This window comes from Lepus europaeus, chromosome 6 (assembly GCF_033115175.1).
Source record: "Lepus europaeus isolate LE1 chromosome 6, mLepTim1.pri, whole genome shotgun sequence".
Lineage (NCBI taxonomy): Eukaryota > Metazoa > Chordata > Mammalia > Lagomorpha > Leporidae > Lepus > Lepus europaeus.
Window position 1 is genome coordinate 58,032,822 of NC_084832.1, and position 12,153 is coordinate 58,044,974.

The 12,153-nt window shown below is 47.2% G+C and overlaps 1 protein-coding gene across 4 annotated transcripts in view; it reads right to left on the bottom strand.

Annotated features, from left to right (window-relative positions):
• Positions 1-1,666: 1,666 nt before the first annotated feature.
• The window catches only part of TSC22D1 (TSC22 domain family member 1), a 124,234-nt gene continuing 113,747 nt past the window's right edge, over positions 1,667-12,153 (bottom strand). The window contains exons 1-3 of one of the 4 annotated variants that reach the window (XM_062194154.1): positions 6,439-6,509; positions 5,306-5,357; positions 2,860-4,227 (exon numbers count right to left, since the gene is read on the bottom strand). In XM_062194154.1, the coding sequence (XP_062050138.1) occupies positions 3,970-4,227; positions 5,306-5,308 (261 nt within the window). In that variant the 5' untranslated portion in view covers positions 5,309-5,357; positions 6,439-6,509 and the 3' untranslated portion in view covers positions 2,860-3,969. Of the gene's footprint in view, positions 4,228-5,305; positions 5,358-5,772; positions 6,161-6,438; positions 6,510-12,153 lie in introns of those variants that run through there. The other 3 variants (XM_062194153.1, XM_062194145.1, XM_062194150.1) reach the window with 3 other exon arrangements.

Below are 12,153 nucleotides of genomic sequence, written 5' to 3' on the forward strand. Positions count from 1 at the left end.
CCTTTATCACTCTTTCGAATAAATAAATCCTAAAAAAAAAAAAAAAAAAGTCAACAGCCACCATGATTATCAAATGCTAAGTCAAAAGCTATTAGTAAACCAAGCTGCCACGATGCTGTTCCTATGAAAAATACAAAATCCAATGTGTAAACAGACACAAACTAGAGGCTCAATGACTCAGAGGTGACGGTAATGGCTAACCCTCCCTGCACACTGTAGCCAGCTCTGGGAGTCGGCTTTACAGCAGCAGCCTTACCAAACCCCAAGAGACAGCCCGTCCCCATTTCTCGCATGAGCAGAGAGCAACAAGTAACCAGCCCGCTGTCACTTAGCTAGGACCTGACAGGGCTAGGATTAAAACCCAAATTCAGTTTAGTCCAAGAAGTTAAATGAGGAGCCGGTGCTGTGGTGTTGTGGGTTAAGCCATCGCCTGCAGCACCGGCATCTTATATGGGTGCCGATTTGAGTCCCAGCTGCCCCACTTCCGATCCAGCTACCTGCTCATGGCCTGGGAAAGCAGTGGAGGAAGACCTAAGTCCTTGGGCCCCTGCCACCCATATGAGAGACAGGGATGAAGCTCCTGGCTCCTGGCTTCAGCCTGGTCCAGCCTCGGCCACTGCAGCCATCTGGGAAGTAAACCAACGGATGGAAGACCTCTCCCTCTCCCTATCTCTCTGTAACTCTGCCTTTTAAATGCATATAGAGAAACATCAGCTCTTCCCCAGGTGGAGGAATGAAAGCTGTAGTGAAAAGTGGAGGAGCTGGGTACCCGTGGCGGGACAGAATCTCCACAACGTGATGCAATCCTACTCACAGGGGAGAAGGCAGATGTGGGAGGTCTCATTCCTCGCGCGGACGTGCGTGGGTTCCTGCAGAGCCAGCTCCCCAAGCCCAAGGCTGGCTCTCCGCTGGGGCCCTGCTCCCACGGCACACACGCCTTATGGTATCATCTGCTTCCAAGTTGGCGTGGTGAACGGCTCCCTCCACTCTCGGCCTCCATGTCTGACCTTAAATGCCATTACTGCTGTCCATGTGGATTTGAAGTTGACCTCTGAAAGCAGTCATGTTTCAGGCCCCATATGTATTACACAAAGGGCCAAGTGGTGTCTGTGTTGAAATTCATGTTCGCTTCTAATTTCGGTTATAATTAATTTTTACATTTTTTTGTATGTAAAATTGAAACGGACTCCAGCATATTAATCACATAATGAAAAAAATTTTTGATTTTACAGTATGCAAAAAAGCCCAGAATTACAGAATTCGGAACACTGTCAATCTGAAGCGGAAGCAGAATTCATTAAAGTCCTGTAAAATTCCTTCTGTTTCTCCTTCAGTGAGCAGCGGTCTCTCCTACAACTGATGTCATGAACACCGAGTGCTGGTACAACATTCCCTTCCCCTTAAAAATTCTTTCCTGCTCCAGAGAACATAAGTGTGATACAATCAATTATGTAATAACCCACGGGCCAACACAGCCTGATCACATCTGTATACACGTAGCAAAATACCTTTTTAAATCGCCTTCCAATCATTTAGAGTATGTTTAATAATTACTAAAATGAGGAACATGTATGAAAAAACCATCTTTTGACTTTAGTGATTCATTCTTATTGTATGTATACAATAGTCTGCTTTCAACGTCTCACGGAGGTGTCACACTTTTAATAAAAGGACCTCGAGTTCCATTAAATATTAGAAAATACAGTTCTCCTTTATCTTAATACATTGACATGAGATGTTTCAAATTTCCCACAGTTGGCACCTACAGTACAAAGGATCTTCATCAACAACGTGAAAGATGAAATGGCTAGGCATTGCTACTCACTGTGGTTTTGTTTCTAGAGGAAATCTAACTGCCACATACGAGTAAGAACCCCCTCATTTAAGTCCAATTCATATAACCTTCCAACTACTATGACGAAGTTTTTTTTTAGGTCCTGGCCCAAGTAGCCAACACGGCACCTGTCACCAGCCTACAGCAGTGAGTGATCTGCTGTTTGAACAGGAGGTCCGTGTCGCTGCTTTACCACACAATCTGATGAACCAGTGTCCCATCAACGCCCACCAGCCCTACCCTAGAGAAAGATTTGAAAGTGAAGGCCTCGCAGGAACAGGACCTAAGTAAACCTTGGAGCGTGCTCTGGCACCCCTTAATGGCCACCTGCCTGAGGGCTGCTGCTGAGGTCCTGAGCTAAGCCCACCCCCCATTAGCTGGCTGGGCGATCCTGCTCCTGCAGCTGAGCGGGACCGCTCAGGGGCCCGTCTGCTTTGGATTCCACCTGGATCAATTTTACAGTCTTGCGGAATCAGCAGAGAGGGACTCCCTCGCTACTCTGGTCCCACCTCAGATCCAGCATGGGCAATAACTGGAATCATCGTGAGTTCTGCTCAGACAAAACCACCATGGCAGGGGCTGGAAGCTCTTTCCACAGCAGGAAAGACATCCCACCCCAGGGTGGCAGAGCTGTGAAAACACAAACCGGCATCTCTGACTTCCACCTTTTGATCCCGGAGTCGTTTATTGGGATTACACACAGAAAGGACCCCTTTCCCTCTGTTTGGTAAACACTGGAACTAACATCTCCATGTACTCCTAAGAAGTCATGGGGCGAATTTAGGATTCTCTCTGCTACTACCCTATGTCATCCCAAAGGGGTTAAGCTACTTGACCAAAGTATACAGTAGTTAGAAGAACCGCAAATGTCTCCTCCACTGTGTCTTCCCTCGCTGGCTGAACCAGGCAAAGTTGATTTCCACAATCGCACCATCGGTGACCCTACTTGGTCCAACCCTACCACTCCCCTTCAGGACTTCCACAAGCCAAAAGGTTTTAAAGTGTGCCTGGTTAGGGCTGTAGAACACTGTAATATGGAAACACTTGTTTATCAACATTTTATATGCTTTATTGAAAGTTGACAAGTGCAACAGTTAAATACAGTGACACCTTACAACTGTGTAGAGAACATGCACAGAAATAAACGCATAGAACTACTAGACAGGTAATATGCAGAACCCCTACTGGGAAACCCTTCTCACTAGCTAGAACTGATCAGTCACCAGCTCAACCCCAAGACTTCAGCGAAATAGGGATTCGCTTCGGGACTTTCAGCAGCTGGATTTCAGGTTACACAAAGTGACTAACTGTGTGCCAAATTCTGACAATTTGTAGGTGTGATTTTTGTCATGTAGCCTTTATGTTGATTTCTATATAAAAGACAACTCACACCTCTTCAGCCAGCCAATGAAACGTCTACATTTTCAATCTGTACAACCTAAATAGTAGTTACAGTCCTCTATGGTACAAAATAGTTACACTACATACACAAATATACAATAAGCAAAACAACCTTCCTGGAGAGATAGCCTGGGTCCCAGCTACCTGTCACTGTCTTGTCACTCTCATAGTTTTGTGTCATCCACTGTTTTAAGAGGCACAGTACTATTGTGTGGATTCAGGTGACAGTCGTCGATTTGTACAATGAACTACGTTCCCCCTCGTCCTAGTCACCTGGACCTCCCTTTCGGGTCCCTCCTGGGGAGAGGAGAGGAAAGTCCAGTGGGGAGCTCCAGCCCCTCGTGACCCCATGTGGAACGCTACGTGCAGGCAGGAGAGAGGCTCTGGGAGCGGGGGATGGGGAGCGGGGCAGGGATGGAAAGGCGCCCGGCTCCGGCTCCGCAGCTTGCATCAGGCCACTTCTCAGGTATCTGCCAAGCTGCACCGGGTCCCAGTACATCCATGCTAATTCTCTGGTCAACCTTTCATTCACCCAACTAGGACATTTCTTCAAGCCGAAAGCATAGGAGTGTTTAATACTGGGAAAAAGAGAGAATGGCATATGTCAGTCTCACGTCTCTTTTTGCAGCGAGCAATGAAATGGGTGACTGTGGAGGCGGATTCTCCCTAGGACATCATCTTCCGGTCTGTTCAGTTCAGACAGCAGCAGCCAGTTCTGCGGGGGGCATAGGAGGCTATGCGGTTGGTCCTGAGCCCTGGGACGCTGGCTGGGCAGGGGGCTGCGTGGTCCCCTGTGGCTGCGTGGTGGCGGGCGGCGACCCAGTCTGCAGCTGGGCCTGAAACTGGGCGAGCTGCTCAGGACTGGCCAGTGTCTTCAGCAGGTTGTTCTCCTGCTCCAGCTGGGAATTCTTCTCGATTAGTTCTTTGATTTGTTCTTTGAGGACCTCCACTTCCTCTCGAACCGCATACATCAAATGGCTTTTCACCAGATCCTGCAAGGACAGCAAGAAGAAGCTGTTCAACCTGGCGATTCCTTGCACTGGGATATTTTTTTTTAAACATCCTAGTTTGCCTGGCTCCCCCTAACCACTCGCATATCCGGCCTTGCCCGTGCACTGAAAAGCCCTTCCACAACTATACAGCAGTTAAGTTCGCCCTGCGTGCGCGATCACACGCTCTAAGAGTCTCTGCCTCCGTCGACAGACGTCAGCCAGGAGTGCACAGGGCGGAGACGGCAGAAGGCACTGGGGCTCTCCCGCCCCGGGGCCCGGGCCGGCCATGCAGCCCACGGCGCCCCCGCCCCCACGCCCCTCCCTCGGCCCGCGGCGGCGCCGCCTCCCTCAGCACCGGCTGCAGCCAGTTCCTACAGAGCATGGTGCCGCATTTTCTTCCCTCCACCCCAGCCGCCCCCCCAGCCCCCGCCCTCTTTCGTGATTAAGCTGACATCACAGAAACCTGGGCGGCCGGCGCGGCCAATGGGAGCCCGAGTTATTTATAGCCCCGAATTAAAGGTTCGGAGTTTGCCTAGCAACAGTGGGCAGAGAATCCCGTGAGAAGAGCCACAGGCGCTGCTCCAATAACAAAGGGACGGCCGAGGCGGAAATAAAAAAAAAAAAAAATAGGAGAAATCCAGGCGCAGGCTGAGAACACAAAACTTTTCTCGGGTTCTTGTGCTGGGGGCGGCAGCCCGCACGGCCCGGGATGCGTGTGCGTAGCGCCTGGGGGTCCCCCGGACCCCGTCCCCCGCTCCGGCTCCCTAGGCCGGCCACGTCCCCGCAGACGTGGCCGGGACCCGCCGGAGGCGCTCCCCTAGCAGTCGGGCAGCACCTCTGGCTGGAGGGATCGGCCAGGGCCGAGCGCCTCCACCGCCCCCGGGCCCTCTCCCCCTGCGCCCCGGTGTGCGGAGGCAGCCCCGGCCCTGCTCCCAGGGCTGGAGGCGGCGCCCACCGCATCGGAACTTCGGGGACCCGCGGGTTCCACCCCAGGGCAGCCTGCTTTGTGTGTGTGTGTGTGTGCGCGTGCTGTGCCCACGCTGAGGACAAATGATTTTGTTTTTAAAGCAGTACATACCATCGCTTGCTCGATTTTGTTGTCAATAGCTACCACACTTGCACCAGAGGAGCTGAAAAAGATAAGAAAGCAAATGGATCATCGATAAATGGAATTTGAAATATCCTAGGCTTAAAAAATAAGGGTCGCCTAGCTATGCCATCTCGCTAGCGTTATTCTGAATATTCGCCAGTCCTGTGTAGTGCTATCATCGCTGTCCAGAAAACACCAGCCGCTCTCGAACAAACATCCAGGCATTTCCCTATTTCAGAGAGCCACAAAAGGGCCAAATTACATAATGTGGGGAAAAGCCTGCGCTCTGGCTGGACCTGCGGAAGCATGGCTATTCGGCACCTTTCAGAAAGCAACAGCCACGGCACCGTCCTCTCTCAGCCACGGACAAAGGAATTAGCCTGGCTATCTTCCACCTGCATTTTTACAAGCATCTCAAGAGTAAATGCAAAGAACCGACCCCAGCCGGCATTTACCTATTGTCAAGTCTCACAGAGGCGTTCTCGGTCCCCAGCAAGGACGACAAGAAAGAAATTGAAAAATGTCTCAGTTGGTAAACTCCTAGATCCATCGCCACTGGTCTACACCATTGGGATTTCATGCAATTGCAGCCAAAAACACCCTCACGGAAAAAAAAAATTAAAAAATAAAAATAAAAAGAAGGGAACACCAGCAGCTTTGTTCGAGCTAGATTAAAAAATCTTCGCGCTTTCTGCAGCCCAGGGAGAAGCGGAAGACAGCAGCCTTAATTTAAAGACACCCGGCTTCTAGGGCTTGGCGATGCCAGGGGAGATGCGGATCCAGAGCTGTGCGGAGAAGCCTCCCAGACAGGCGGCCAGGATCCACTCGGATCTACACCCGCTCTCCCGGTCTCCGTGCAAAATATATGCAGGGAGGAGCGGCGCCGATTGGCCAGCGCGCCGCCGGGCCCGCCCCTCGCCTTCCCCGCCCTCCGCCCGCTTCCCGGCCTTTCTCCCCCGCCCCCGCCCCCAGTCTCCAGATCCCGCTCTTTGGGCGGGCTGGCCCAGGCCGCGCTCGGCGGGACCCGGGTGCGGGGCCGCCGGCGCTCCCACGGCCTCGGGACGCCTGCCCGCGGCTCGGGCAGGGCACTCCGGGGCCCCCCGACCCCCGCACGTGCTTACGTTTCAGGGAGTCAGACCCCCGTCCCGGGAGCTGCCCGTCCCCGCGGCGGCTGAATGGCGAAAGCTTCCTATTTGCAACCAGACCCGTCTGAGCTACTGGGCATGCTCAGTCCTCCTGCTAAAGACTTGCAGGAGCTGGAGTGTCTCGATTTCAGTTATCTGGTTCTTACAGGCCACAGGGATGGGGGGATTTTATAGGCGGCTTTCTTTATCAGGATCATAATTGTACTGCAGGTACATACATTGGTAATATGAATACCAGTGAATTTTAGGGGGAAGTCCTACTAGTTTTTTGAGAGCTATTACCTTTATCAAAGCTGTATCCTCTTTGCTAGACATATAAAAATAGCCAGAAAGGCCTCCAGCGGACGCAATCCAGTGGATCTTCCCTAAATGCCCCAGAACCATAAGATTGCAAATCCCTGACAGTACTTCCTCACCAGTAATTAAATAGGCCTGCTTCCGTTTTATAGCTAGACAAGTCGATCCGCAGGTTGAGTACTACGTAGACCTGTTTTCAGTAAGTTGTTAGGCGAGTCTGTCGCAATTACAGGGCCATTCCTCTAAGACTGGATCCTACCAGCCTTCATAGGATTGGAACAGTGTAAGGAGCCTATTGAAAGCACACAACCCCTTGAAGTCAGTCTCTGCCTGTTCCCAGTGTCCACAACCAGTCCCGCGGCACCTGATGGAGGTTGAAAATAGTTAAATAGCCCAGAGATGCCGCAGGCTCATTTCTGTTTCACCCTAGGGGCAGGCAGACCAACAGAACTGCCTTCTTCAAGACAAAAATCAAGAGATTTGGGTGTCAAATAGCTTAAACTCTTACAAAATTTCCTCGATTAACTTGGATGCGCCAGTTAAGGTCACAATTTACTATACTATAAATCTAAGACCTGAACTTTACTTGACTGCTGTTGAAATATACACAGTTTGCAATGCAATACATGAGCGAAAAATTTAACCTCGACAATACTGCCCTCTAATGGCAAACTACTGTGAAAACAAAAAAATCCGCAAAGTGTGTGGGGAGGCCTCTCCAAAGCCATAGGCAAGTTTTTATTTTTTGTCATCACAAATTCCAACACAGAATTTGAGCACAGAATATACATATTCTGCACACACACCAGCACACATGTGATACACACAACCCTCGCTTCCAAACGAGTACTTTCTTTCTCTCTCTCTCAAGAAGCATCCTTTCCTAAAATTCCCCTAGGCCCTTTTAGATAGTCTTTAAGTTGACCCAAAACCTGCAGGGCAAAACTGTTTGCAAACGGTCTGGAGTGATTAGGAGCCAAATCTAGTGACATACTAGATGATGCAGAGAAAAATTCTCTTTGTTAAAAAGCAAAGTGTGACAAACTAGATACATCTATAAGAATTCTTTTCATTATAAGGTTCATATTATGCTCCAAACTTTAAGGCTTTGCTTTTAAGTAAACAATAGTATTTGGTAGTATATCTATGATTCATAAAAGTTATGTGTATTGTCCTATATTATATGCATTTTTCTGAAGGCAGCACCCATTTTCAGTAAAATGGAACAGAGTAAGTTGAAGCCTAAAAAATTATAATAATTTGGGAATCAGGCCTGTGGTCCCCATATCTACCAATGCTAAACAATATTGGTTACTACATGATAGTTTCTATATTTTTAAAGTTATGACTAAAACTGTGCGATAAAGTCCATTTACCTATTTTAACTGAATGTCAGCTTCACAAAAAACAGTATTAGAGAAGAGCCACCTTAAGCTGTAACAAGAGCTAAGCAAACAACAAACCACCAAGGTCATACAAGGAAACAAATCTGTGATTCCCAGCTGGGGTTTTACAAGATTACTGAATTAACGGAATTTTATTTATTCATGCTGTTCTCAAACATAAACAGAAATAACCTGATTATATTTTTATTTCATCCATTTCAACTGATTATCCACTGCAGTGAGCAACAGAAGCAAATATAAGCAACCCCAGTTCACACAACCCATTTCCCTACTCAAGGATATAATGGCTATTGCCAATATGCTATTTTAAATAAAACTGCAAGAAATATCCTTATACACACATCTTTCAGTGTGTGTGGTGTGTGTATGCTTCTGGAGAATTCGCTGGGCCAAAGGATATACAACCAAAAACACAAAAGGATTAGAAATCGAGTCTTTTCACAGAAATGTGCTAGATTCCTTTAAAATGAGATTTTATACAAAGCCAAAAGTCATAATTTAAAAAAGAAGGCAAAGAAAATGGAAGAAAACGCTTGGATTAGAAATGTCTGAGGCACAACCAGCTGCAGCTACATTGAAAGGTTCTGAGGCCTGTGCCTGCTCAGAGATCACCAAAGACCTGCAGCCAGCACAGGAAAACACTCCAGTGCCTCCAGGCGAGACCTAGGAAGGCAGCGGCCATTGCTGTGGGCATGCGAGCAGAGACAGAGATGTCACTCCTGGGGCGGGGAATGTGGAGCACAGGAAACACCCCAGCCCGGTGAGGTTGGGGTATTTTGCTGTTGTCTACCTAAAAGCCTTCTGGGATGGATTTCAATCCACTCACCCCACATACTGATACAAGAGGAAGCCAGCAGAGGCAGGGACCTTGTACTTCTACGTGAGTGACGCAGGCTTATTCCAAATTTTATCTGACTTGGCCAGTACGGCTGTAGGTGGGAGACCCCCACCCAGACAGGACAACCCATTTCTTCCCCTGTCCAGATTCCTGGCAAATCTAAAATGATGGCCAGAAAGGTAGCTAAGGCACACCCCCCTGCCCTGTCTAGATCCCTGCTCTCTGGGGACTCCCAGGTCACCACTACAGGCACATCCCCCTGCCCTGACTAGATCCCTGCTCTCTGGGGACTCCTAGGTCATCTCTACTTTGTTAGTTTGCTGGGAGCAGGGGTACCGGGTTTAGCAAACAGAACTGCAGCATTCCCAGTTAAACCAAATGTGGTACACACACACAGTGAAATACTATTCAGCCACAAAAAAGGACAAAATTGTGTCATTTGCAATAATACAGATGAATTTTAGGTGAAGTAGGCCAGGCACAGAAAGACAAATATTTGTATTACATGACCTTACTTGCAGGTGGAATCTAAGAAAGTTGATCCCATAAAAGTTAAGAATATATGATGGTTGCCAGTGGCTGGAATGGCTAGGGAGGATGTTGGTCAAAGGACATATGAGAATGCTTTAAAACATTTAAGGAAAAATGGAATTAAAGATAATGTGCATTTTCCATGAGCTTTGGGAAGCTCTTTCATGTGGTTACAGTTAGATAGCAAGAACAGGTTGAAGAGATCTATCATATAGTATGGTGACAACAGTTGATGGTGATAAACTGTATTCTTGAAAAATGCAAAGGTTGAATGTTAAATGTTCTCACCACAGAAGGAACTACGTGAAGTAATGCATCTGTTGTTAGCCAGGTTTAATCATCCTATGATGTACAGATACTTAAAAGCAGCACGTCGTACACAATAAAACCATACAATTTTATCTGTAAATTAAAAAGGAAACATAACAGATGAAAATCAAATAATGTCTTAGTGTTGGGCCCCACATGATGTCAGAATAAGAAGCAAGAAATAAATCTAAAGACAAAGCTGCTAAATTCAGTCATATTTTAAATGTCAATTGATTTCCATAGACATGTTGGGAGATAAAGTTGAAAAAGACTTTCAAAAAGTCGAACAAAAGGGAAAAAAAAGATTGGAAACTGCAATGTAAAAGACTTAAAGGATGAATCTAGGAGGTCCTAATTCAAAATAGGGAGAATCTCAAAAACACAGAACAGAGGGAAAGGAGTTATCAAAGACAGACTGAAGAATGTGTTAGAACTGAAGAGTGTAAAAGTATCCAGATTAAATGAGATGACTGAATGCCCACTGCAAAGCCGTGTTAAAAGTCTTACAGCACAGCACGTTGTCCTGAAACTTCATATAGGGGGATAAGGACACAATCTTAGAAGCTTCCAAAACACAGGAACCAGCATCACACTGGTTTTTGCTGGCTGCTGGTAAACAATGCACAAAATACCTTTTACATTCTGCGTGATAAAGGTTTTTTTTTTTTTTTTTTTTTTTTTTTTATCTAGAATTCCTCACTGGGCCAAATCATCATTTGAATGTTAAGGTAAAATAAAAACATTTTCACCCCTTGTCTGTGTCTCTCCCTCTCTCCCCCTCTTCCTTTCAAGTAAATAAAATAAATCTTAAACAACAACAACAACACATTTTTAGAGAATTCAGACACCGAAGTGGAAGAGCAAATCAAGAGAGAAAAGAAGGCCTGGAACATAGGAAGCAGAGACTCAGATACAGGAGATAAGGAAGGGAACCAGCAGGCTGCCTGGGGTCACCTGGAGGGTGACAGCCACCAAGCAAGCCTAACCAGCAGGTGGCCTGTCCCTGGTCTGCAATGCTTGGGGGGGGGGGGGGCAGAAGATTCCAGGCACACACACACACACTGATTACCTAACACCTCTGAGCACTGCCTGTGGGCAGGGGAGCTACTGTTCAGTACATAATGGAACAATTAGATAACATGCAAAGGCAGTTTTGCAAGAAAACAAATGGAATGCTCATAAAATTTACCTTTTTTTAAGTTTTCTGTTAACTTTGTTTTTTTTTTAAAGATGTATCTATCTATTTGAGAGGCAGAGTTACAGACACAAAAGAGAGGGAGAGAGAGAGTTCATCCTCTGGTTCACTCCCCGAATGGCCACAACGGCCTGAGCTGGGCCATCCAAGGCCAGGAGCCAGGAGCTTCTTCCAGGTCTCCCATGTGGGTGCAGAGGCCCAAACACTTGGGTCATGTTTTACTGCCTTCCCAGGCCATTAGCAAGGAACTAGATGGAAAGTGGAGCAGCCAGGTCTCGAACCAGTGTCCACATGGGATGCTGCACCGCAGGCAGAGGCTTAACCTTCTACGCCACAGCGCCAGCCCCATAATTTTTAAAAGTTAACTTCATAGGGAAGGTTGTAGAAAGAATACTCATATTGTAATCTACTGTGCACCTTCACTATGACATTTAGAGTTGACAAATTAAGAAATAGTATAAGGATAAATATATGAAGAGAGAGGTAATTATGAGAAAAGTAACAAAAATAAAAAAGTGGCTGCCTCAGGGGAACAAGCTTGAAGGAATGAAAAAAGGGAGCTGCAAATTCTTGTTTCTATTCACTTTATTTGATCTTTAGGTATGCACCTGTGAGCTTTGATGTTAAAAAGTTTAAAGTAAAAGAGAGATGCAGAGAGAGTAAAGGCTCCAGCTGAGCGCTCCTGGCGCTAGCGCTGGCACCAGGAGGAAAGGAGCCCGCCCACAGGCAGCAGGGGACAGCTTCCAGGAGTCAGGGTGGGGATCCTTGGTACTATGTCCCTGCGAGCGAAGAAGAAAACACTTCCATCTCTGGGTGGATATTGCCTGAAGACAGGGGTGAGGGTGGAGAGTGGGGGGGAGTGAGGGGGAGTGGGGGATATTGTTCCTACACTAAAGGGCATTTGGTTCTCTACAAAATGGTTTAAAAGGAGATCCTAAAAAGGGCCAACGTATTTCTAAGTTAGTTAATTTTGTCTCAAAATAAAACAAGTTCAAGCAACTTAATAAAATAAAGTCTCCAGCATCCAATAATTAACAACGTCTGGCACTCAATAAGAAGTACCAGGCACATAAACAAGAAGGAAATATGACTCATAATGAGAAAAATCAGAGTGA